At 34.2% G+C, this 27,168-nt stretch overlaps 1 protein-coding gene across 3 annotated transcripts in view; it reads left to right on the top strand.

Annotated features, from left to right (window-relative positions):
- Positions 1-27,168, top strand: part of Xrn2 (5'-3' exoribonuclease 2) — a 74,248-nt gene that overhangs the window by 26,368 nt on the left and 20,712 nt on the right. For all 3 annotated transcript variants that reach the window (XM_076851455.1, XM_076851454.1, XM_076851456.1), the window contains 11 exons: positions 3,793-3,837; positions 5,196-5,327; positions 9,175-9,293; positions 11,524-11,659; positions 13,081-13,188; positions 13,284-13,373; positions 14,101-14,173; positions 17,351-17,434; positions 18,341-18,438; positions 19,023-19,102; positions 20,396-20,452. In XM_076851455.1, coding sequence (XP_076707570.1) covers positions 3,793-3,837; positions 5,196-5,327; positions 9,175-9,293; positions 11,524-11,659; positions 13,081-13,188; positions 13,284-13,373; positions 14,101-14,173; positions 17,351-17,434; positions 18,341-18,438; positions 19,023-19,102; positions 20,396-20,452 — 1,022 coding nt within the window. The remainder of the gene's footprint in view (positions 1-3,792; positions 3,838-5,195; positions 5,328-9,174; positions 9,294-11,523; positions 11,660-13,080; positions 13,189-13,283; positions 13,374-14,100; positions 14,174-17,350; positions 17,435-18,340; positions 18,439-19,022; positions 19,103-20,395; positions 20,453-27,168) is intronic.

Here is a 27,168-nt window from a genome sequence, read left to right as displayed (position 1 = left end):
CTGCCTAAGGGGTCAGAGTGAAATGGCCAGGCAACAAGCCCATGGCCAGGGATTGGGAGGCCCTGGAGAGCTGATAAAAGTAGAAGGACAGCATCCTGGAGGCAGAGTGAGTCAGAGAGTTACTGGGATGGTAAAGAAAGTCAATAGTGGGCAAAATGAGCACAGTGAAGGAAATTTTTTCACTGACCGATTTTATAAGAAGTCATATGGCTATTTTTAGCAAATAACAACATAATAATGTTCCATTGCTTCATGATCTAACAGATTAAAACATGTCATTAGCTCTGACAAGATTTTTGTTTTCTTCAACTTTGCATATTATAGTTTAGTGGCTTCTTATTTTTAGAACTTTGAACATCATTCTATGTAACACTGTGTTGACTATAAGCATTCTTGTCAAAAGCTGTGAATACTTTGGCAATATTTTTTCTGTGATGGCAAGAATTTTCACATATAAAATTCAAAGTATAGAAGTAGCTTTAGGAGTATCAAATATCACTGAAGTCACTGTTTAAAATTAAGTTTCAAAAAATTACAGTATTTTCATTTGACCTGTTGCCATTTATGCTTATCAGAAACTATACATACTGTGTTCTACTTGTATAAAAACTGCATGTTAGAGGAGCAGTGTCTCACACAGCTGGCTTTATGTGGCTTTAACAGTCTCTGTACCATTAAATATTGATGATAACTTGGCATTAGAAGGGGAAGTATGGGATTTCAGTACTGTTTCAGATTTAGTTAGTATGGTTTCCAACTGACTTAGAGGACAGGAAGTTTTAAAACTTCTTTTTTGGTGTCCCTTAAGTCATATGGTGTTCCTCAGCATGGTTCTAACACCCTCAGAAATTCAGTATGAGAGCTTGTGAATGTGTGCGCTCTTCTGGGAAATGGTCTGTGGCTTTTGACTTGGTTTCTGAAGGAGCTCTTAATTCAAAAAAACAATTAAAGATCAATAAGGTCCACACTGGTAGTCTGCTGTTCTGTTTGTGTGTAACTGACACTCTTAGAAATAAATATTTAACAAACCAGCAGAACAGATGGTAGAAAAGGAATGTGTCAATATTTGTTACTAAAACTGAGCAGTTAGGCCAAGCCTGGTGGCACATTCCCATAATCCCAGCTGTTTGAGAGACTGAGGCAGATGGATCACAAGTTCGAGGCCAGTCTGGACAATTTAGCAAGACCCTGTCTCAAAATAAAATAAAGGTGCTGAAGATAGAGTTCAGTAGTATAGCATTTCTTTAGCATGCATAAGTACTGTCCCCAGTCCCAACAAAAAAGACCAGTTAGGTCAGAGATATAGTGCTTTTTATATTATGAGTTTTTTAAAAAAAATATTTATTTATTTTTAGTGTAGATGGACACAACACAATGCCTTTATTTTTATGTGGTGCTGAGGATTGAACCTGGGTCCTGCCCGTGCTAGATGAGCACTCTCCCGCTGAGCCACAATCCCAGCCCCGATATTATGAGTTTTAATGGTTGCCTTTTATTTTAAAAATGTTGGTTATTTATTTATTCAGAAATATTTGTTAAGTGTTAGCCATCTGCCAGTGTTCTGAGTGGTGATGATATAGCAACAAACAAACAAAAATTCCTGCCCTTGTGAAGCTTACATTATTCTTTGGCGAATGGACAGTTAACACAGGAACCAAATAAACCTTGTAATATGTTAGTGATAAATGCTTTGAAGGTAAAGCAGGTGAGGAAGCATCTGGGAAGGTGGCAATGGGGAGATTGCAATTCTGGAAAAGCTGCCCAGGGAAAGCCTCACTGGCAGATGACTTTGAATAAAAACCTGGAGGATATTCAAGAGGGAGTATGACACACAGATGTTTGAAGGAATGGCACTTCAAACAGAATAGCTAGTGCCAAGGCTCTGCAGTAAGTGCACACCCAGAACATTAACAGAATAGCAAGAAGCAGAGGAAGCAAATGGAGGGTAATACAGATGAGATTAGAAAGATGATGGAGGGCCAAATCTGGTAGGACCTTAGAGGTCATTATAAGGATTTGAAATTTTATTGTATATTACTGGATAGTTTTGAGTAGCAAAGTGAGAAGATCTGACACATTATAAAAGGATCACTCCTAACTGTGTGGAGACAAAGGTAGAAAGAGTGCAGCATTGGCTTTTTTCCCCACGTCCAGTTATCCAGGAAAACCCAGATGATGATAGTAGAGATAAAGGGTTGTTGGATTCTGAACATATTTTGAAAATAGAACCAGAGGGGTTTGCTAATGGACTAAATGCAGGATGTGAGAGAAGTTGTGGTATTAAGAATGACTCTAGGGCATTTTGCCCAAGCAGCTAAAATATGTACTGAGCAATCCTCATGAGAAAGTCTGTGGGAGGTGCAGAGGTGGGACTGGGGATTCTGTGTTCATATATCCAGATGAGATGTTGCGTTGGGAGAGGTCCTTTGATTGGAGAATTATCAGGAGATAGATGGTATTTAAAGCCAGGAGACAGGTGATTACCCTCTTGGGAGGAGAGCCATGGAGAGGTCCAAGTACTGGGCTCAGAGCAACACCAGCATCAACAGGTTGGGGCATTGAGTACAGGCAGAAAGCAAGAGAGGAGAAGGAAAACCAAGTGAGTATAGCGTGCAGGAAGCCAAGGGAAGAGTATGATTCAAAGAGGAAAGAGTCATGGTAAGTTAAGGACTAAAAACTTACTGTTGGGGTTTCCCAATCTGTAAATGAATCTTGGTTACCTAGATAAGAGAAGTTTCATTGAAGATGGGGGCAGAAGCTTGATTAAAGATATTGGTGAATTCCACATCATAGGAGGTTTTAAGGTAGTCAGTCACCTACCTAAGCTTCATTTCAGAGAAGCACACTTTTTAAAGTCCACTGTTTACCCCTATCCTGACAGCACCGATTTCACATCTCATTGAAGTATTATATTGCAGTTGACAGGACTGACTTGGAAGTTTCAACAAGTTAGGGTAGCCTTTAGTACAGTACCTGCGGGTCCCTGTTTTAGGCCACAACAGCAGCCATGCCCACTTTAGCTGTAATTTCGGTCCTTTGGTACTCAGGGAACCTTTAGTGTCGGCATGTATGACCTTTGTACTGACTTTCCCAGAGTTAGTGGGAAGCAAGATTAACCCCAAATCTTGTCCAGTTGAAATCATGGCTGCACTTTAAAAATGAGTGAAGGGAAAGAATCATTGTGAACTGGACCTCTCTGTGGATTCAATTGCCCCAGAGTAAAAGTGTATACATCTGAATTTCCCTCTTTCTTACATTGTATAGATTTTTTGGAAGCTAGGTGTTAGTGTTTGCATTGAGTCCCATTTCTCTCTTTTCTGTATTGTGCCATTCATGCTACGGATTTAGAAACTGCCAAGCCTTTAATAATGTAACTGTCTCTTTATTGTCTTGTAGGGTTTTTTTTTTTTTTAAATAATTATTTATTAACTACACTCAGCTAAAACTTAAGAATTTTTGTTTTCTGCTATATGGGTTTCCTCCTTATTGACAACCTGTTACATCTAAGGTAAAACCAAGGGTCTTTGTCATGGCTTTTGCAGTTTCCTGAAATGTCAAAAGTATTTAAAGAAAACTAAGAAAAACAATTACCTAAATTCAGTCTTTCTGCTCATCTAAAGTTCTGATAAACAGCACTTTGAACATATAGTCCATTGCCTAGTTTAATCTTATACCTAGATTGTTGGGGTCTTCCTTTAAAATTTAAATGGTCTACCGAATCATTCCTGGTAATGTTTAACTCTGACATTTTGTGTAATTATTTGACAGAATATGTGGATTTTATACTTTTAGGACAGTTTTAGAAGACGACAGAAGGAAAAAAGAAAGAGAATGAAGGTGAGTTTTAATTTTATGAGGTTGGCAATAGCATAAGTTTATACTCTGTGAGAAAAATGTTCATTACAGTAATTTTTTTCCATATCTACTAGGAATTGGTCAGAAACATAAATGTCCAACCAGCTGCCTTTTTACCTGGAAAAAGAATACCCATGTCAATTTTTCTAAGTTCTGGAGTCAGAGGATACAATAAGTCAGGGGATATATGTGACAGGCAGGAGGGAGGCAAGTGATATTTGGCTATTAGAATTGTTTATGGTAATCAGATATTGTTTTTGTAATAAAAACAGTCAATTCTCTGTATATCCTTTTGAAAGTCACTACACACTCTTTTTATTCCTACCTCTTTGTCAGGCAAATTTTCCAAGAACATGCTGCTCTAAGCTTTATTGTTTCCCTATTTGGAAATCACCACTGACTCCCAATCCCTAAGAATCAGCTCTTAGTTGGGCATTCAGAGAACACTATAATCTGGTCCAGTTGTAGGCATTCAGTTTACTTCCTATTGTCTTCTAAATATACCATGCATCTACTGACTGAAGAGTGTTACCTTCATTTGGTACCTCCAAATGGATCCCTTTAACCACATCTTATGTTTTCCTCAAGGCCTTACTTGTTAGTTTTGCTCCTAGTACTACAGTCCTTTCTTTTATCTGTGCTGCTTTCTCCCGGTGATACTTGTTTTCTTACTTAATTGCATAATGTTTTTTAGTTATTTAACTTCTTTAGCTCTTCTTTTTCTTGTCTTTTCAACTGGATTTTCAAAATTGTAGTGTTTCAGAACTGCCTTTTATTATTATGTTGTATTAAAATTGAACAATTTCAGGAAACTCGAAGGGAGAAAAGTTGAGTTGTTTATTATTATATTTAGTTTCAAAATCATTAATATTGGGAGGGATATTTGATTTCTACTTGATATTATTTTCTTTCAGTATTTTTTATCATTACAGCTATAATAGCTCTAATTAGTTGAAAATAGAGTTAAGATATAGCAAGGTGAATTAATATTTCTTAAGTATAACTCAAACTTTACATTTTGAACTTTGTTGTTATATTATTTTCTTTGCCTGAAATCATGTCTAACATTGTAAACAAAACAGTAGATTGGCATAATGAGACTAGTCAATTCTGTGTGTTAGAACAGTGACAGATGTGTTAAGTATTACAAATTGTTGTTTAAAGTATAAGTAACCATCTAGTCAAAGTATAGGCAATGTATGTTAATGGAAATCTATTTAGTCTTTTAGTGCATTTTAATTGTTAAGTGGTTACCATGAGAATTGCTTCTGTTGTCCTTTTCTTCCTGTCACCTGTGATTTTGTAATTTCATTTCTACATTTATTTCCATTTATGTTAAGAGAGATCAACCAGCTTTCACTCCTAGTGGAATTCTAACCCCTCATGCCTTGGGTTCAAGAAATTCACCAGGTTCTCAAGTAGCCAGTAATCCAAGACAAGCAGCCTATGAAATGAGGATGCAGAATAATTCTGTAAGTGGCTTACTTTTATGTGGCATTAAAGTGATGAACATGAGATTCCTCTTACAGCTAGTTGTGTGTGTGTGAATTCTATTACATGGCCTAGAATTGTTTTGTTTTATAGTTTTTTTTTTCCTCCCAATTTCTTTTGCCTTGAGGAAGTTTTAACTATTAAATTCATTTTTATAAATATGAGAATATCTAAATGATGTGAAAGAGAAATATGTGGGATAGTCAATACATGTGAATTTAGATAGCTAAGTGTCCACAGTTGCTTTTCTCTACCCAAGAACTGTGGAGTAGATGGTGCTAGAAGCATGACTGTGACATCCAGATGCCTCACACATGGATCAAGAAAGGAGGGCAAGTTTTGCTCCAATATTTCCTTTCCTATTTTCTCCTAGGGATCAATTATGGACATTTGGCAATGTAGTATTTCTTAGGCTATCAAAAACAGATACTCCAACTGCCTAAACCTTTGCTCTCTAATTCAGGGATGGAATTGTTCTGAATAAATACTTTAATGTAGCACTCACTATCCAAACTGTGGTTACTCCTTGTATGTAAACTTTAAGAACTACATGCATTTGTCTCATGGCATCCCTCCTTGCTTGAACTTTATAATCCAAACCACAGAAATAAATCAACATACCCCAAAAAGCTGTTTTCTCCTGTCAGCTTCCTATTGTAGTGCCAGTAACCAAAGCTTAGAGCACTGTGTGTGGCAGCAGTAGGGATAGGGAACAGACTGAACTAAGAACCAACAATAGGGGAAGAAAGAATATGGAAGGTTCCATATTGTATGCATGGTTGTGTTATGATACAAGTGCTGATTTTCAGGTATCTTTAAAGGGCAACTTTTATGTGGAATTTTTAAAAAAATTTTATTTTGTTATATATGACAGCAGAATGCATTACAATTCATATTGCACAAATAGAGCACAATTTTTCATGTCTCTGGTTGTACACAAAGTAGAATCACTTTATGTGGAGCTTTGCTATATCGGGGACTTATTCAAATTGTATTCATGTGAATTCACACTTAGAAGATCTTAGATTTGGAATTTGAGAAGTAAGATTTTTGCCTGTTCTGAGTTTCTGTTGTATTTGTTGTTCTATTTGATTTTTATTCTTTTGTTCCATTAACAGTGGGATGTGGAGGGTCAGGAAAAGTGGTTATAAAGAGATAGCTGAGTTGAACATAAAAAGCTAATGTCTGTCATTCAAGATTATAAGATTACAGTCCCCACAGAGTAAAACTGAGAGTGACTGTTATTCTCACATACCTATTATAAAGGATGCTTTTTTTCTTAATATTTCTTAAGGGAGGCAGGTAACTTTAGACTTTGCCAGCTGATTGCTTTGAGAAAGATTCCTTCCTATATTCGGGTTCCATAGGACGAATTACCATTTTCCCCATTCTGGGAAAATGCTAATTGGGATCCTGTCTTAACCCCCCTTGACATAATTATTCCTATATAGAGGAGATAAGGAATTTTTGGAGTCTTTTCATAACCTTAAGTTATGGTCTTAACTTAAGGAAATCATGAGCCAAATTATCAGTTCATTTAAAAGGAGCCTTTAAGTTTTGGAGTTTTTGCTGCTTTATTTATTCTTAGCTGTAGGAGTTGGTCTGTTGGTGGTAAATATTTGGTCTGTTGATGGTCAACATTGTTAATTTATTAAATAGCTTCTGTTTTCTCATATTTGTGGTTTTAAATTTTGCATTCTGAATTCTGGTTTTATTATATCTGAGGTTATCTTAATAGAATTTGATTGCAAAAACTATTTTAAAAAGAAAGTTTTTAGAATGAATTTGTATTTGGTATGTTTAGAAAAGAATACATTTATTGGTAGAGGGACAGCAACAGAGATTCAGCATTAAATGGTAGACAACTTTTTATTTTCTTTTCTTGAAAATATGCTATTTTTTGTTATATAAAGATGGAATTTATATCCAATTAATTATCAGTTTATACTAGGATCGTGGATTTCGAGTTCTGCTGTCAGTAGAAATAGTACCTGGGGTCCATTGTACCATAGCTGCAGAGGCATGTGAATGTTCAGCTGAACATGATGAAAGGAATTCTGGGGCAACACCTTCCAAGGTGGCCCTGGGCAAGCAGCATGTCCTTGCACTGTCTTCTCAAAGCAAAGTCTTTTAAATGAACTTTTACTTTTACTCGCTTGAGCCTAAGATGAGTGAGTTCTGGCAATTCTTAACATGAACTCAACATATCTTTCCTGTTGTCACTGTACAAAGTATTTGGCTTCTTTTTAGTGGTGCTCATCTCTTCAGCAACCATATCTTCCTTGGCTCCAACTTTCATGAGCTTTTCTGTAATTGTAAGTTTTCAAATCTTTTTGCTAAGCTTTTGTTCATAATTATTGCAATAAAACTGGCTAAAAGCACCCCCCCTCCAAAAAAAAGAGAACCCTTTTGGAAAAGTTTACTTCTTGTTCAACTTTGTATTTAGACAGTTAATAGCAATGTCATTCTTATGATGTAATCCAAATGTATTAGTGAAGGGTTTAAAAAATAATAATGTAGTAATGATTTGCCAAATGGTTAAAGACATGTGCCAGGCAAGCAGCATGCTAGTTAATAATCTTCCACTATATTGTTTTATTTAATCCTTGCAATAACCCGTAATGAGAGCATTATCATCCCCTTTTAAAATGATGTTTACAAACGTTAAATTGCCTAAGGCCACGCATTCAATAAAGGGTGAACTTGGTATTTCAGACTCAAATCTGTCTGACTCAATACACGTCTCATTTTCCAAGTACAACAGTGCCTTCCTGGATTAACTTTAATTGTGTGTGCCTTTTATCTTTTGACAATATTGTCTATACATTTTCATGAATAAAACTGACATTATACATTTTTACAAGAAAAGTTTTTTGTTTTTTTAAGCTCTGTGTGAAATATAACTGCTTTTTTTTTTTTAACCTTTGCCTATGGTGTGAACTGCCTTCATGTTTAGGTTTTAGTTCTGGTATATTTAAAATATCCTAATGGACTCTTAATTTTAAGATATTTGAGTTTACTAAAGATATCTAATATGCTGTGAATAATAGAAGGAAAGCTTTATTGTAAAAATGTTTTCTGCTACTTAGGTTTTTGGTTATTTAATCATTTAACTTAAATAAATTCCGGGTTTTTTTCTAATTTTTAAATTAAATATCAAAATGTTTTAGGGCGCTGTCGTCTTAATTTTATTTAGTACAAAGGGGAGCTGATATTAAATTTAAAGTGGCTTCCAGTTCATTGTAATACTAATGTGCATTTTTCTTCTAAGATGATTAATAGATTTTTATTATCACTAAATTCAAAAACAGTACATAGGAAACAATCTAATCATTATTGGAACAGAGTCTCATTAAACTGTTGCCTTACTATTTAACTACACTCTTGCCAGCATTGACTACTTTACATGGTGTTATATACTATTGTTAAATATTGTTATATATGTTATAGATGTAATATACTTTTTTTCCCCTCAAACTTCTGTTATTCAATAAGTTGAAAGTGACTGAATTTATAACATGAGGAAACCACCAAAGGAAAACAAAATCCAAGTCCTATTTTTTTAAAAAATCTATAAAATTGTTTTTCTTTTTTCTTCTGAAACAATTTTTATTCTAATGTTAATTCTTTTGAGTTTAAGCATAGGAAGCTTAGTGTACTCTATTATTTTTTTTGAGGAGGAGTGGAATGGGTCAGATAAGTCTCTGTACTTTCTAAATATATTTTCCCAATCTATTTAATCACTTAAAGGTAGTGGTAGTTAGATGTACCTTCTTATGTAAAATGAATAATGAAATCCTTGTTCTGTAATGTCACAATTGTCTGCAGAGTCCTTCAGTATCTCCTAATACAAGTTTCACATCTGATGGCTCCCCATCTCCGATAGGAGGAATTAAGCGAAAAGCAGAAGACAGTGACAGTGAACCTGAGCCAGAGGATAACGTCAGGTGAAGCCATTTTTTGGTAGCACTTTGTTAGCAAATTGCGGAAATAGATGTGGTCTAATTAACTTTATTTAGCTTAGAGCAGTAGTGCCTTCAGATGCTTGTCTGTGATCTTTTTATCCACCAGTAATTAATGTGGAGAGTTAGAATAGTCAGTAAATTCCAGTGAGATGTGTAAGCTATAGCTGTTAAACCCAAGTATCTAGATTAGTATGCGTGCAGGTTTTCATCTTCCAAGCCACTTTCCCCTCTGAGACCAGGCACTAGATCTGCTAGACATGAGGTGTTTAGCTCTGATGGTGTGATCTGAATGTTACTATTTGTAGATTAAATTTTCAAGCTGCTTAACCTAGAAAGTTTAGTTACATTTGGGCAGCAGTATAATTTGTATTAATCTTTCAGTTGAAGAGGTTCTTTCTTAAAGTGAAATGTGCAAAATCTGTTCTAAGACATAAATATTTTTTAAAAAAAACAACAAACTTGGTCATGTCAGGAGTTTTCGTGTTAGTTGTATACTTAAAATTTATCGTAGAAAAATGATTCTTTAATTTATCCAAAAGTTTGGGACTAATATGTAATAAGATTAACAGCCTTTAATATAATTAAGTCCAATTTGGTCCCTGGGCCCTAGTGCAAAAGGCCAATATTTTAGGCCCTGATGATGTAGCTTAATGGCAGAGTACTTCCCTACCATGCATAAACCCTGATTTTGGTACCCAGAACCACAAAAAACAATAACAAAAGGCCAACAATCTAAAAAATTGTAGCTCATTTAGAATTTAGGAGAATATTTTTCAAAAGTAAATGGGACAGTAGTGGCCCACAAATCTTGTTTTTATGGGATGTGAAAGTTTATGGTTCATGTTAATGTTTATAACTTAACAAGGATCATTTATAATTCTGCATTTTTCTCATATCCTTTGATGTCTGATCCATGGAGGCATGTAATCTAACATTTACCTGCTCTTTATTGCTGTTCTCTTCTTTAACTCTGCATTTCCCTCTTAGAGCATTTTTGTGTTTGTTTTGCTCTTTTAAATTTACTTGTAGCCATCATGATCAATGCTAGTTTAATAGGTATCTTGATTTGTTTAATATTTTATTGTTTAATCCTAGTTCTAAGGATAATCAGGGTAAAGATGCTTCTACCAAGAAGTGCTTTGAGCTCTTAGAATTTATTTCATGAACATTTTCTTATAAAACAGTGATAAATCTACATTATGGATAGAGGCTATTACTCATAACTATTTTCTATGACTCCTTTGTGTGGGAGGGGAATTAAAATTATTATGGTATTCTGAAACATGACTGCGATTAACATGTGCAATCTGGCACATGTGGAAAACAGTCCTTAATAGAGAATCATCTTGTTGTTCTTGATCTGTCCTGGCTTTTTAAAGTGTTCTTTTGCTTCTTCATGTTCCTTAAATAAAATGTTAAAATCTTTTAGAGAATGAAAAATGGGTACTTAAAAACGTGTTTTGGTGAAAATGTGGTTCTTCACATTGTCTTTTCAGTGAAAAATGATAATTAATGGATAAATAAACCTGCTTCTAGGTTTTACCAGATCATACATTGTGTGTGTATAGATAATATGGAGATGTAGAATGTGTATCTCTCTATATATATCTATCTCCTTCCTTTAAGCCATCAACAACTCTTAGCTGAAAGAGGGAGGAGTCTCAAGCAAGGATAGAGAGAACAGGTATACACATGATTTCTGCCTGGTACCTAGGATATTTCATAAACTATTATTTACATTAAAGAATACCTTCTTAAAAGTAGTTTTACTTGCGTAGCTTAAATATGTTTTAACAAACTGAAGAACTTGAACTACATGAAATATATTTAAGTATTTGAATCTTAAAATGTAGTTTTAGAGTTGTTCCACAAAAAAACATGTAAAGTGTTATTAAAATCGAGCAAACAGATGTTCTGAGTGTACTTAACACATGGTTTCACTCTCTCTCTCTCTTTTTTTAAATGTAGTGTTGTAATGGTTTTTACCAAATTAGTGTTTTGCATTTTATTATTTGACTGTCTTTAAGTTGATAAATTCTGTGCAAATGGACTTTTTTAGAAGTTATATGAATCTATATTACATTACTGTTTAACTCATCCACATTTTCCCTGGGTATTAAATATAAGTTGATTTGGGATATAAATCAGTAGACACAATCTATTATCAAAAAGTGTATTAATTCAATATAAACAGGCTTTCCATGGTTTTTAGGTTATGGGAAGCTGGTTGGAAGCAGCGGTACTACAAGAACAAGTTTGATGTTGATGCAGCTGATGAGAAATTCCGTCGTAAAGTTGTACAGTCTTACGTTGAGGGACTTTGCTGGGTTCTTCGATATTATTACCAGGTACCAAAAGAAAATTTTTTTCCTATGTATGTCTAGTTAATCATTTTAGAAAGGTAGTGATTTGTATAATAATGTATAATACTGAATATCCTGAAATAATACCCAGACTAATTTTTCTAAGCTTTCTATTCAGAAATTTATTACCATAAATAGTATTTGTTTGTAAAGACTTCAAAACTACTTGGGTTTAAATAAACAATTAGGTTTTGCTGTGGTAAAAGATATTTATCATCAAGTAATGTGGTTAACATACTTTGTCTTTAAGGTGATTAAATTGAGTTTTTAACTGACAATTTAAAAGTAACTGAGTTATTAGTTGACAGTTACTAAATGACTGAACAAAAGATAAAGCCTGGAAAATACCCGTTAGAGTTTGAAAGGAATTTGAATGGTACTATTTCTTCCATAATATGATAATGATATTATATGAATGAATTCTAATTGAACTGATCTGTATCTTACTTAAACCTTTAATAATTGAGATATCAGATTGGTAAGAGAGTAGATTGACATACTGATGTACACTGGTAATTATCTGGTTTCACGCTCAGAGAGTCAATCAAGTAAAGTTTGGTGTGACCTGGGAATAGATGAAGTTGGTTTTGTTTTGTTTTTTTAAAGAGAAAATTTTTTTTAATATTTATTTTTCAGTTTTTGGTGGACACATCTTTATTTTATGTGGTGCTGAGGATCGAACCCAGTGCCCCGCGCATGCCAGGCGAGCGCGTTACCGCTTGAGCCACATCCCCAGCCCTAGATGAAGTTTGTTTATAAGTAGAAAGTAACAAGAGTGGACCAAGCATCAAATGTAAAATATTCTCTTTGAATGTTTGTTAAAGGATGAGTCAAAAGACATGTCAAAAGGCATCTCTTTCCTATGTATATAACTTGCTTTTGTTTTCTTTTTGATGTGTTTACTGATTTTTTGTAGTTACAAGAAAATTATCACATTAAAACATAATAGTGAGTTGTAAAATGAAATTTGGCTGTTTTACTCTGAACAGTGTTCCAATGATTTCCCTAGCTACCTACAACTCAGTAAATGTCAGCTACAACTGCTCTTGCTTTTAGTTTGTGTTGACAGCTCTAAAATTGGAAAGAAATGTCACCAAATATATATTCAGGATGAAAATCTTCACCAAATTGTGTTTGTGAATATAAAGTTTGGTGTTAGGTGCTAATAATTGAAGATGCTTTGCAGTATTTTTTTAAGTCGGAGAGCCACTGGTATGAAGCAGAAAGTTCAGATTTAATCAAAACAAATTTTGGGATTAATGAGAAAAAATTACTATGTGGAATGTATACCCCAGAAGTCAAGTGTTTTATAAATAGAATATTATAGGTGAACAGTCTTAATTTTTTTTTAGTATATCTATCATTAACATGGGTTTTTAATTTTTATTTGTTTTTAATGATTATAGGGCTGTGCTTCCTGGAAGTGGTATTATCCATTCCATTATGCCCCATTTGCTTCAGACTTTGAAGGTATTGCAGACATGCCTTCTGATTTTGAGAAGGGCACTAAACCGGTAAGCCTGACTAATTAGAATCAATAAAATAAATTTTGGATTAGGTAATAATTTGAGGTTTCAACTTTTTCCCCCTTATTTTCTCTCTCTCACAGTTTAAACCCTTGGAACAACTTATGGGAGTTTTTCCTGCTGCAAGTGGTAATTTTCTGCCTCCATCTTGGCGGAAACTCATGAGTGATCCTGTGAGTCTTGGTATTTTCAGTGTGTTGGTTTTTTCCTTCCTCTGCTCCCCCACACCCACAATACTGGGAATTGAACCCACGGTCTCATTCGTACTAGGTAGATGCTTTACCACTGAGCTGCATTTCCATCCCTATAACTGGGTTTTTATCATGTATTTAATTAACATTAGTTGCAGTTACTTTTGCATCTTGTAGTTAAAAAAAACTTCGCAAAAACTCAAGTATTGAGTTCTTCTGTGTATTTTTCACTACATATATTTCCTCCCAACATATTATTTCCCTTATAAATAAGTATCCTATCTAGTAAATAAGATTGGGTGATCCTCAGCCTACCTGTAAGATTTTTATTGTTGTTGTTTCAGCCCCGTATGATGGCTTCTGGAAGCTTAAAATCTGGCTTACCTGAAATCACCTCTGAACTTGTTTTGTGTATTAGCTAGAAAAAGTGAGAACCAGCTAGGAAGTAGGAATTGTTAGAGTAAATAAACCCTTCACCGCCTGCCTGCCTGTCAGTTCTAAAATTCCTTTCTCTTCATCTTTTTAGTAAAATTGTTAATTTTGTTTTACTGCACTTGGGATTGATGACCTCATATTTTTACATTTTTACAAGGGGGAGTATCTCATTTCCTTATCAGGCCTGAAAAATTGAACAAAAGTCATATCAAATTCTTTGTAATAGAGGTGTGAGGCTTTTGTTTTGATTCTTTATTTTTTCTCCCTGATGTAGGATTCTAGTATAATTGACTTCTATCCTGAAGATTTTGCTATTGATTTGAATGGGAAGAAATATGCATGGCAAGGTAACATTTAGACATTATTTCTTTTTGTTAAACTTTTTGGTAAAACCGAGCAATCATGACTTATGGGATGAAAGAATTCTTGAAAAGATGCTTTCAGAATTACATATGAAAAAAATGATATTTGTCCATCATTTATAATTAGAAAATGATTAATAGTACTTTATTTTATTTTTGGTATTAGGGTTTGAATCCAGGGGTGCTTTACCATTGAGATATATATATACATACACATACATACACACACACACACACCCATCCCTTTTTATTTTTATTTTTGAGACAGGGTCTCACTAATTTGCTAAGGCTTCCTTTGAACTTGGCAGTCCTCCTCCCTCAGCCCGTTGAGTCGCTGGGGTTACCGTTGAGTCGCTGGGGTTACAATGCCCAGGTGTTAATAGTAATTTTAATAATAAATTACAATAAACAAATTGAATTGGAATAGGTTAGTAGTTACATCTGTTGTCTCCTTTATGATTAATCAATAACATTTGTTACATTTTATGAGTAGTTCATTATTACCTTTTGAGATTAACAGAGAAAGAAACATGGTAGTGTCCTTTCAGAGTTTCCTTACACTACATGGAAATTTTTAAAAAATATACTAGAAATTTTTATTTAATTTAAATACTTGAAATTAGTTATTACTTTACCTATTTTTGTTGTTGTTGTTGTTGTTCTTTTTATTAACAGATTTTGTAGGAATGGCCAGTTTCACTAACTTAGTGAGACCCTGTCTCAAAATAAAAGGGACTTGGGGTGGAGCTTACTGGTAAAGCATGTCTGGGTTCAATCCCCAGTACTGAAAAATACCAAAATAAATATATAAGATAAAATATATCTTTGTACTTTTTCAAATTTTAGACTGTGTATACTTATCAATGTTGTAATTTAATAGCAATATTGTTATTTGTAAAGTTTTTTTAGTTTGATATAGGTGTTTTGATTGTTATATATTTGATTGCTAGATATAGAAACAGAAAAGAAAAGTAATTTGATCAGAGGGTATGACTCTAGATCTCACTTTTGAAGTGACTGTGTTTATCTGAGCATACCCACTATCTGGGCTGTCTCTGGGTGATTGGGAGGATTAGGTGAGGTAATGCATGTAACATAGAACTCAGAGAACAGTAGCTGCTGTTCTCATTTTACTCTCAGCATGCTCTCAAGCACTGTTGATATCACACCTGGAAGTAAGATGTTTCTTTCTACCTGGCCATTAGGGTTGATGTGTTGCTTTTAAACTTTATTGCTCGAAGTGGCACTATAGGTTGCTTTCTGATTAGCTTCTTCAAGTAAATATTGTAAGGAAGCCTTGTTGTAGTAAAATCCTGCAGGTTATTTTTTGTTTTTTAAGATTCTAAGTCCAATGGATAGAAAATAAAAGTTCTATAATGTTGTTTCTCATTTATGCATTTATCTTAAGTGTTACCAAATAAAGCTTGAACAATTCCTTAAGGGTTTTTCTGTGGGTTAGTAGTAATTGAAGTAGCCTTACTCAGATTATTATTACTATTACTGTTATTGTTGTTATTGCAGTGTTGGAGATTGAACCCAGGGCCTCATGCATGCTAGGCAAGCTTTTTACCACTGAGACACATCCCCAGCCCTCTGATATTAATATTTTTTTTAATTATTTTTTTTAGTTGTAGATAAACAGAATATCTTAATTTTATTTACTTATTTATTTTTGTGTGGTGTTGAGAATTGAATCCAGGGCCTCACACATGCCAGACAAGTGTACTACCAACTGAGCCATAGCCCAACCCTTGATATTAATATTTTTGAAATAACTTTTTAGTCTCTTCAAAATTCATAGTAGAATTAAGTTTCTTTGTAATTTTAAAATTTCTCCTTACTAGATAGTAAAATTAAATGTTTTCTTTGAAAATATGGTAGCTAATGGGCTAGGATGTAGCTCAGTGGTAGAGCACTTGTGAGGCCCTGGGTTCAAATGTTTCGTACTGCCCCCCAAAACTAACCACCATGTATGTGTGTGTCTATGTGTATATATGTATGTACATATGTGTATATGTATGTATATAAGGAGAGTAACTTAATAATGACAATTTAGGGAAACATTTTTCTTCATAATTTTCAAATGTAGCAGTTTTGAATGGCAATAGTTTCAAAATTATTTGGTTCTGTTTAATATTTGTTTTTGCTCTTTACCTTAAACTTTTATTTAGCCAAAATACTATTTTTTAATCCATAATAGGAGAACATACATATGTTTCAATGACTTTTTAAATTTTTACTGGTAATAGATAATTTATTAGTGGTATGTTTTGCTGAAAATTATCTATATAGATTCAAATAAAGCATTGCCCTTAATTCTGTCATACTCTAGGGAACCATTTTCAGCCCCTAACTGAACAGCCTCTGTTCTGTTTTTCACCTCAAGTTATTTAAGGATGTGTCTAAAGAATTTTTGTTCATGAATTAATTAATTAGGCTTTAAAAAGCATAAACTTAATACTATAGAAGCTTGGACTGGAAGATACCTTTCTTATGGTGTAGTTGAATAGAACTTTTGAATATTTTAGTTGAATGATCTCATTTTATAGACCGCGGGTGTAATAAAGATTAAAAAAAATAAATAAAAAACTCAAGTCCTACAGTGTTTAGGTGGATTGTCTGAGGGCATCTTAGAGAGCAAGGCAAGAGTTTAGTGTCTAGGTGACCATTTCTTCATGAACAATTCCTTAAGGGTTTTTCTGTGGGTATCATATGCCAGGCATGGTGGCACATGCCTGTAATTCCAGGGGTGGCTGATGCCAAACGATTGCAAGTTTGAGGTCAGCCTGACCAACTGTCTCAAAAAATAAACAGGTTTGGGGTGTAGCTCAGTGGTAGAGTGCCCCAGGTTTCAATCCTCAGTCCCTACCCCCAAATAAATAAATAAAAAATAAAAATCATATCACCACAAAGATTCAAAAACCATGATTTTCTATTTGAGCCATTTTAAGTATGAGAAATATGGAAAATATTTTTTTCTTCTGCTACATATAAAATTGTTGCATCTAGTTTGGCAAAATGACAAAATAGAGTTCAGTTCCAGAATGTCTTTATATCAAGAAGGTATACCACTGGTATGTACTAGATAAAAATCACTTATTTGGATCAATAAGTTGGAATTCAATTATCCTAGTAGCTAGGATGGTTTGTTTATTTCCTCAGGTGTTGCTCTGTTGCCATTCGTGGATGAGCGAAGGCTGCGAGCTGCCCTAGAAGAGGTATACCCAGACCTCACTCCGGAAGAAAGTAAGATTTTTACTGCCATTTGGTCAACTTTGAGCCTGTGAAATAGACTTCACATTTTCTTATAACATTAAACCCCCCATTTGTCATATTTCTTATAAGTGAGCATAAATCACTGATTTTACTTTATATAACAGATATTAACTGTCTTAATCTATCATCTCTAAATGAAGTAATACTTAAGTAATATTTATTAACTTAGAAGTCTTTGTTAAATTTATTAGAAAGTGATACTTCAAGAATATCCTTTGACATTTTGGTTGTTATATGACATGCACTCAAAATAATACTTTTGTCTGGTGGGAAGGTATTACTCATTTCCTCTGTCTTCTCCATCCATGGCCTCTGAAATAATAACCTTGCTTGAAAGATTAGGGGGAAACAAGCATTTGCCCTTAGAGTGTTAACTTGAAATATTATTTTGCATAAAAGTGGCATTTTTTGTAATTAATACAGTAGAAAGTATTTAAATGGAGAAATTGTAAAGCTAATCTCTATTGAAAAATGTATGTTTAATACCAGTACAATAAAAGTCTGTTAGAAACAATTTTTCCATCAGGTATCTTTAGAATAATCTTTATCCTCAGATGATACAGTTTGTATTTCCTTATATTAAGAAATTGAGTTCTTTATGAATAAGAAAACCTTGCCAGTTATCTTACAATGTATTCAGTTACCTTTCAGTGATATCATTTTGTTACTGATCTTTGAAAACATTGTCAAACTATTTTTTTCTTCCATAGACACACATCACGCATTTAGGTTTGTCACTTTAAAATTATTTGTCATAAACTTCATACTAGAATTGTTTTTAAAATTTAGATGCTATTGTTGTGTGCTCACAGAAATGGGTCTAGTAAATATAATTGCTTAATACGTCATCTTACTCTTTTCTAACTTTCCCCTTAGATAAAAGGAACAGCCTTGGAGGTGATGTTTTGTTTGTGGGGAAACATCACCCACTCCATGACTTCATTTCAGAGCTGTATCAGACAGGTTCCACTGAGGTATGGTATACCACTGGTATATACTAAAATGAACATACCTTGAAATTTACCATTTTACCCATATTTTAGTTTAAAATTATGTGACATTAACTATATTTATGGTATTGTGTCATCAACATCACTTCATCTCCAGAAACTTTCACACACCCATACGGCAGTTCTGCAGGAATTAAACTCTGTCTCCTTTTCTCCATCTCCTATAACTTCTTTCTGTCCCTGAATTTGCCTATTCTTGGTATCTCATATAAGTGGAATTATACAATATTTGTCCTTTGTGTCTGGCTTATTTCACCGAGTATATTTTTAAGGTTCATCCATGTTGTAGTACATTGCAAAATTCCATTCTTTTGTATAGCTGAGTTATTTTCAATTTGCATTTATATGTCTCATTTCCATTTATATGTATATGCCCTGTTTGTCTGTTGATGGATCCTTGGGTTATTTCTACCTTTTTTGACTCTTATAAATAATACTCCAGTGAGCTTTTATGAATAATAGTCCTAAGAACTTAAACATACAAGTATCTGCTTATTTCCTAATTTTTTATTCATTTAGGTATATAATTAGGAATGCTTTTTCCACAGCCAGTGGATGTGCCACCTGAACTTTGTCATGGGATTCAAGGAAAATTTTCTTTGGATGAAGAAGCCATTCTTCCAGATCAGTAAGCATTCATTTGTATATAACTAAGGTGAATGGAAGGAAGTTTAGTTAGCATTTTTCTTGTGTCCTAACATTTTATTCTCTTGTAATAGTGAGAAAATAATACTTAACACAAAGTAAAACCTGCTGAATTAGAAAAGGCTTGGATTCAAAGCCCAGCTCTTTAACATATGGTAGACTGCACATTGTGCGGGGAATTTTGGGGTACCTGAAACCTATTAGGGCACTACAAGATTATAATTATTTTCATAGTGACACTAAGATTGTATGGTATTGGTTTTCTCACTTATTTTCTTCTTTGAGTGCACAATGGAGTTTTTCAGAAAATAAATGTAGTGTGATATTTTAAGAGGTAGAACCAAAAGCAAAGAGAGTCTGACTTACAGGTACTAAGCCAGATACTGAGATTTTCAAAACTGTAAAACAGTGATACTCTTCTCATTTATTTTTATTTTGCTCTGTAAAAGGTAGCTGTTTTTCATTAAAATGTTATTTATGTTAATATGTAATAGATTTTTTCATTATCTTTAAAATGTCTTAATTTTTAAAAACTAGTTTTAATTTTTTAATTAATAGTTTCAATTTTCAGTAGGTAAATATTGATAATATAGTGGACATAAGCAAAAGCTCTTGGAGATTCTCAGTAATTTTTAAAATTTTAAACAACAATAATAAAACTGAGATCAGAGTTTGAGAATAGGAATATATAGGTTTGTATTCAGGAATGGAATTGCTGAGCACAGAATATGTGTGTCTTCATCTTTACTGGATAACTATGTAGTGTTTTTCAGAGTGGTTATATCATATTATAATCCCAGTGGCCATTTGTGAGAAATCGGATTGCTCTGCAGATCCTGGCAAATTCTTGGGACATTGTAACATTTTAATTTTTGTTAGTCTGGTGGGTGCTTATTGACAGTGATTTATAATCACATTTCTCTGATTACTAATGAGTTTAAATATCAAATGGCTAATCATTTGATTTTTCTCATTTATGAGGTACGTGTTACTTTTTTTTTTTTAAGTTATTCTGTTCTCTTTACTGATTTGTAGGGTTTTTTGTTTTTGTTTTAGAAACTGATAAACTTTTGCTCATAATCATTTTTTGTTTAGGAGATGATAAACAAGGAAGACAGGGTCATTTTCTAAAGATACAAATAGTCATAGTGTTTTTGTTTGTTCGTTTTAATTAATTTGCTCTTCTATAGCCTAATAAACATATTAACATTTTACTTCCTGTTATCTAAAAGGTTACAGTTTACAAACGGGTGGTTCTCTTCTTGTTATTCTTTAGAGTAGTATGTTCTCCTGTTCCCATGTTACGAGATCTGACACAGAACTCTGCAATCAGGTAAGTTTTCCTAAATTCATAGCATTCACCCTGAACACAGCTCTGAACTTGCAAATGAATAAAATTTTAAAAGAACTCTGATTTCACAAGGAATTGGCAACTGTTAATCCACCAATGCTTTGAGATTGGTAGAGAGTCCCTGTGTTGCAGACCTCAGAGCAGGACCTCTTGACTTTAAATTATGTATATTGTTAAGGTTACTGATTTAACAAGCGTGCTTATCTGTTTTCTGGTTTCCCCTGACAACCTCTAATTCTTCCTGGATTAGGAAAGTGGGAGGTGGAGAGTAGGACTTTTTAGTAGTTTGCCATATAGAAGCAAACAGGCTTCTACATCCCAGCAGCTCACACAACTTTACTATATTAATTATTTTTATAGTTGTGGTCCTGTACAGTTTAAAAACAAAAACGTTATATGATATGTTTTAGTTAAGATGAGACAGAATGTGATTGTGAAAATTTTTATTACACTGGTGGGCTTGGGGTATAGCTCAGCCATATAACTATTGTCTAGTATACATGAGTCCCTGGATTCAATCCTGAACACTGCAAAATAAATAAATAAAATAAATAAGTAAGTAAGTAAGTAAGGTTATCACAAACTTGAGAGCTGATTTCTCCTCTCTGGAAAACTTATTTATCCCTCAGTTCTTCAGCAGTGATAGTACTTTCTACTGAGTAAAAAATAATGTAAAATATGACTGTTTAGAATAAAAATCAATACTTACTACTCATTTGTGTAATATAATTAGTAATCTTGACTGACAGCAGAGTTTATTGTCATTTTCTCTGTTATTTAGGCAAAACTAAAACAAATACATCTCAGATATTTAAGAATTTAGTAAAGGCCTTCTAATCTTGATTCTTCCTTTCTTACCCATTTTTTAATCTCTCTCAGAAAACATTTTAGATTTTATGCAGATTTTTCAAGTATAAGCATGTTTATTTCCTATCTTTAATGGATTTAGGTAGTAAATGTCATTCTAGAAAGCCTTTTATTTATAGATAGGAAAAATCTTCCTGAATTGGTTGATTTTGTTTTGTTTTGTTTATTTTTACACATAATTTGTCCTGCTCTTTGTCTTTGTACTCCTTTGTTAAGGGTGAAGTACAGACTTTAAAGCCATGCTCCTAAGCCCATCACAAACAATCTGGCTCTGATAGATTCATGTAGATTCTGTGTATTCACCCTTGGGGTCTCTGACTTGCATTGTCACTTCAGGCTGGTTAATTCCACCAGTTTTCTCTTTGGATTGTCACATTTTTGCTTGTGCTCCTCAGTTCTTCTGTATCTTTTCAAGGGGCTTCCTGCCCAGCCCTGTAGAAATAGTTAATTCTACTTAACTTTCTAATAAGGATAGAGAGGCTTGTCCAAAGGAGAGTTAAAGAATTAATGGATAGATCCTGGAGTTTTTGTTTGGTTGATGATAATGTTAGTTGGTTGTTTCTATGCTTGAAGGTGATTTTGGTATTTGATACTCACTATATTTTCACTATTAATTAAATTTATAAAACAAATTCCAGGTCTGTGTGCATATTCAGATGTATGCTTAGAATAATTCCAGAGTACAACTGATTTTGAGTTAATTTCATAAAGATTTGTGAAAGATTAAAGTTAACTTTTACCTTATGAGGTAATTTCATTGTTTTCTCTGAGGGATAATCTTGAGGCCAAGAAGCATTTTATTGCAGTTTGGTTTTTTTTTTTTGGTGTGCGTGTGTGTGTGTGTGTGTGTGTGTGTGTATGTGTGTGTGTGTGTGTTTGTGTATCCCCATCCGTGTGTGTCCCCGGGCTTGTTGTGCATCCTGGCATTATATTTGCTTTATAAATGAAAATCTGAAAATGCAGCTTCCATTGTTACTTGTTTTGACTCCTGCCATTACCCAGCCCCTTTCTCTGTTAGAATGCATCCATTCCGTATTTTGAGAATTTGTTTCCTTATGCTGGGTTGGTTATTCCCATCATATTTAGTCTAATTTGTAGTACTCAAAAGTATATTATACAGGTTATTAAGCTTTTGTGTCTGTGTGTGGGTGGGGCTGCTGGGGACTGAATCCAGGGCCTTGTGCATGCCAGGCCAAGTACTCTACCACTGAGCTAAATTCCCAGCCCCTTTGAACCATTCCAACTGTCTTAAGTTCATAGAAGAACCCTTAGGGAATACAATCAGCTATGACCTAAGAGATCTTTTTCAATTCTGATCTTGTGTCATTCACCATATTAATAGTATAACTTGGAATAGAACTAAGCTATCTCCTTTAATTTTCCTCATCCTGGTCTTCTTAGACATAATATTTTTTGACTAGTTCTTTGTTAGCTTTAAATATATAAATCCTTCTGTGTATGACTTTAAAGTTACAGAAAAGTTGTCTTTCCAGTAAAGCAGCACAATTTTTGTTCCTTTGGAGGGATAGGTGTATACATGTACTGACATGTATGTACCCTTTTATGTTTTTAAGACCTGTCATAATTTGGCAGAGCCATAGCTCTGTGCCTGCATCTAGTTCTTCAAAGACACCTCCTTTCCATCCAGGCTGGTCCCTTCAGCATTCCTTTGGCCTCTGTGTCTTCCTCCCTTTATTTAAAATACTCTTCCCTTTTTTTCTCTGCCTGTCCCTTTGTTGCTCCCCACTCACAAAACACAAAATTTACATAATTTTGTCATGTTATTTTTAGCATTATTAGGTTTTTCTTTTTTCTCTCATGTCATCTAGCATGGTTCTAAACCCTTACAAAGGTTCAATTGTTTATAGTGTTGGAAGTAGTGTTTGCCAGATTCTTCCAAGAGTTACAAACTTTTTTCTCTAGATGAGTGTTTCTCAAACTTTGTTTTCATCTTTGGGTAAATCAGGGAAGGAACAGAACATTCTTTCTTTAAGGGAATTCTTTTTAAAAACTGTGAATATGTGCGGAGATGGAGTTTTTAATGTAACCATTACTGCAGCATTTGTAAGGTTCATTATTGGCAAGCAGCTAATTTGAAATCAGAAATGCCTGACAGAAGTGGAATACATGAAATCAGCAATAAACTTCATGGTGGAAAACACTTTGGAGGGTTTAACCTCCACTGCCTGTAATACTTTGTAGGACACTGAGCTGGTTAACCTCTTCTGATAGAATGTCACAATTCTATAAACTCTTTAAGTGTTTTAAAATGTCAAGTATATGAATTATGAAATTTTCCCTGCTAGAACAGTTTGCATTGGTATGCTGATTTAGCATTAATTACAGAATATATGAGGGAAAGATAGAGTGAAAATGAAGCCTGGTATTTGGAATTTTCTGCTTTCTTTGTAAAGTGGTGCCACTGTTCTTAAATGTTACTAGTACTTGATGTAGCATTCCTAAGGATAATAATTAGAGTGAATTAAATCATGAAAAGATATTGTACATTCCCTTACTTTTCTATTGAGACTTTGCTGTGTTTTCTTCTTATGGTAGTACAGATAAAAGCATAGTTCAGTTTCCTTATTTTCAACCATGTTTAGGTTTTAAATTTCTGTTTTGTACTTGGTGAAGTACAACCAGGTAAATGAAAATGTAAGAGAGTATACTTACTAAGGAAGAGATTCATTATATTGCTCTTGGGGCTAACCTGGTGGGTAGACGCTAATGCTGGGTAAATCAGCAATGTTGTTCCTGTATTTGGAAAAAGTAAAGTGAAAATACTTCTGCAGTGCACAGAATTAGGTAAAATAATATAAATTCAAACACAATTTAGCTGGTCAGCCTGTTGAGTCCTTCAGCTGTTCCAGGGCTTTTTAGTTTTTGTTTTTGTTTGGGGTGGGTGGGATTTGTTTGTTTGTTTGGCTCTGCTGTGGATCAATCTTGGGACCTCATGCTTTAGGCAAGTGCTTTATCACTGAGCTACATCACGAGACCCCAAAGACTGCTGTGTTCTTTCTTTGACTTCTGTGAGACTTTGGGTGCTCCTGGGTGTCTCAGGGTTACTTAATGTTTTCCCTCCACAGGAAAACTCTCCGCAATTGATGCTTTAGCCCCAGATGGTGAAAATTGTCAAAGGGTAATCTCTGCTTTTTTCCCCCATCAATGCTCTACTTTTAAGAATTTAAATTTAAACCAGAAAAATATGAAGGAATTTTGAGAGTTTGAATTCATATAAAAAGTTATCCTTTGGCTCTTCCTTTGTCTGTTTCATTTTTAGGAATTTTGTTTGAGCTATCACATTGGAAAAGTGCATTCCTAAAAACATAATAGATCCTAGTACACATTCTTAGGAACCAAATAAAATACTAAAAATCTCTTTACCAGGAGAAGTTTAATTTTAGGAGAGTATGATTTCAAATTGTTCTCAAAGACCCAAGGAAGAAAAATGCTTTAATCTTTGAGAGCATAGTGTCTTTATTTCTTCAGTGGAGACTTCCAAACTAGGCACCCCTTTTGTCTCTTAATGGTTTGTACTATGTTAAATATATAGACTACTTTGTTGCATGTGTTTCTCCAGGGGGACAATGTGGGAACTCTTGGAAATTATTTTCTCTTTTCTTTTTTGGACGCTTGAACTTAGGACCATTCGATCACGGAGCTACATCTCCAGCCCTATTTTGTATTTTTTTTAGAGACAGTGTCTCACTGAGTTGCTTAGTGTCTTGCCATTGCTGAGGCAGTCTTTGAACTCTGAATCCTCCTGCCTCATTCTCCCAAACCACTGGGATTACAGGAGTGTGCCACTATGCCTAGAAAAATTATTTTCTTAATGGCTTGGAAATTTTTTACCTTTTAGAGCATGAACATGAAAAATGGGATTTTTTAAAAAAAATTTATTAAATAGTACATACAGTGAATTGCACATATTAAGTGACTAGATGATTTATTTTCCTGTTGTTAATAACTCCTGTCTTTTGGAAGAGATTATTCTCCCAATCCTGGAATTATCTATCTTCTCTCCAAGAGCATGTTACCTTGGCTATTTCCTTCGTTTTCTTAGTGTCAAGTCTTTCTGTGTATGACTAGCAGATAAAATCTTTATCTTGAACCTTCATCTGAATCTGATCTTCATTCTAGTTCCAATCCTGCCATTCTGTGTGGTTTCCCAATATCCCTTTTTCAAATGTATATTGAAGGCTCTTACCTAGATCACATCTCTGACTTCTTTATGGGTGTCTTGTTCTGCCCTCTTTCAAAGTGCTGCTTGCTTGTTCTTTCTGAAATATATCTTTGATCACTTTTATTTCCTTACTGATGACTTGAAATGGCTTTAAGTTGTAGTCAAACCCTTTATTTTATTTTATTTTATTTTAAAGAGAGAGTGGGAGAGAGAGAGAATTTTTTAATATTTTATTTTTCAGTTCTCGGCAGACACAAACATCTTTGTATGTGGTGCTGAGGATTGAACCCGGGCCGCACGCACACCAGGCGAGCGCGCTACCACTTGAGCCACATCCCCAGCCCCTGTAGTCAAACCCTTTATGACCATAATCCATAGCCTTTCTTCCTGCCCATTTCTGTTTCTGCACTTTGCACTCCAGTCTAGCCTATTGCATTTGGGGTTCCACATGAGAATTAAGCCTCAGAGATTAAAGCTTCTGTTGTATGTAACAGGTAAGTTGTGTGTTCTGTGCCTCTAGAATGGTACTTGCTATTTATATTCCTTGGGAGAATTGAGAATATAGTCGCTTGAATCGTTTTTATGTTGGGCTTCTCTCTCAGATCTCCACTGAGAAGGACTTCTCTAATTGTGCTTTTCCTTGGTCCTGCAAACAGGACCATATCTTTATTCGTCCCTCTCCTTTCTTCCATTGTCAGGAATCAAAGCCAGAGTCTCACCTATACTAGGCAAGCACTTTACCTCTGACTTACACACACGACCTCAAATTTAATATTTTTCAGTTGACATGAAATGTTTTTACTTATAGAATATGGTGTTGTAATTCAATAAATGTAAACAATAAGTAATGATCAAGTGAGCATAATTAGCATTTTTATCTACTTAGATATTATCATTTCTCTGTGTTAAGAATATTCAAACTCTTCTCCTAGTTATTTTGCAATATATAAATGTTGTAAGCTGTAGTTGCCTAATTGTGCTATATAACATCCAAACTGCTTCCCACTATCTATGTTTTGATTCCCATTATCTACCCTCTGGTATCCATCCTCCTTTCCTCCTCTCCTAGTGCTATTTATCTCTTTGTGCTGGCGTATTTCACTTATCATATTGTTCTCTAATTCTCTCCATGTTGTCACAAATGACAGGATTTTGTCCCTTTTTATGACTGAATAATATTTCATTGTGTATATATACCACAATTTTCTAATTCACTTGTCAATGAATATCTGTGTTCATTTCGTATCTTGGCTATTATGAATAGTGCTACAGTAAACATGGCATACAGGTATCATTTATCACTTTGATGTAATGATTTTGTTTCCTCTGGCCACATATCCAGTACTAGGGCTGGGGTGTAGCTGAGTGTTAGAATGCATGCTGAGGTCCTGGGTTCAATTCCCTACACCACAAAAAATGAACAAACAAAAAATGGATCTATACCCAGTAAGCAGTAAGATTGCTGGATTATACAGTAATTCTATTTTCAGTTTTTTAGGAACTTCCTGTTTTTCATAATGACTGTATAATTCTTATAAAACAATAGTGTCTAAGTTTCCTTTCATGCATCCTTTCCAGCATTTATTATTATTATTATTATTATTATTATTTGCTGGGATTGAACCCAGTGGCACTTAACCACTGAGCC

This window comes from Callospermophilus lateralis, chromosome 3 (assembly GCF_048772815.1).
Source record: "Callospermophilus lateralis isolate mCalLat2 chromosome 3, mCalLat2.hap1, whole genome shotgun sequence".
Classification (NCBI taxonomy): domain Eukaryota; kingdom Metazoa; phylum Chordata; class Mammalia; order Rodentia; family Sciuridae; genus Callospermophilus; species Callospermophilus lateralis.
The sequence above is the reverse complement of the archived record's forward strand: the minus strand, read 5'-3'. Positions and strand labels throughout refer to the sequence as shown.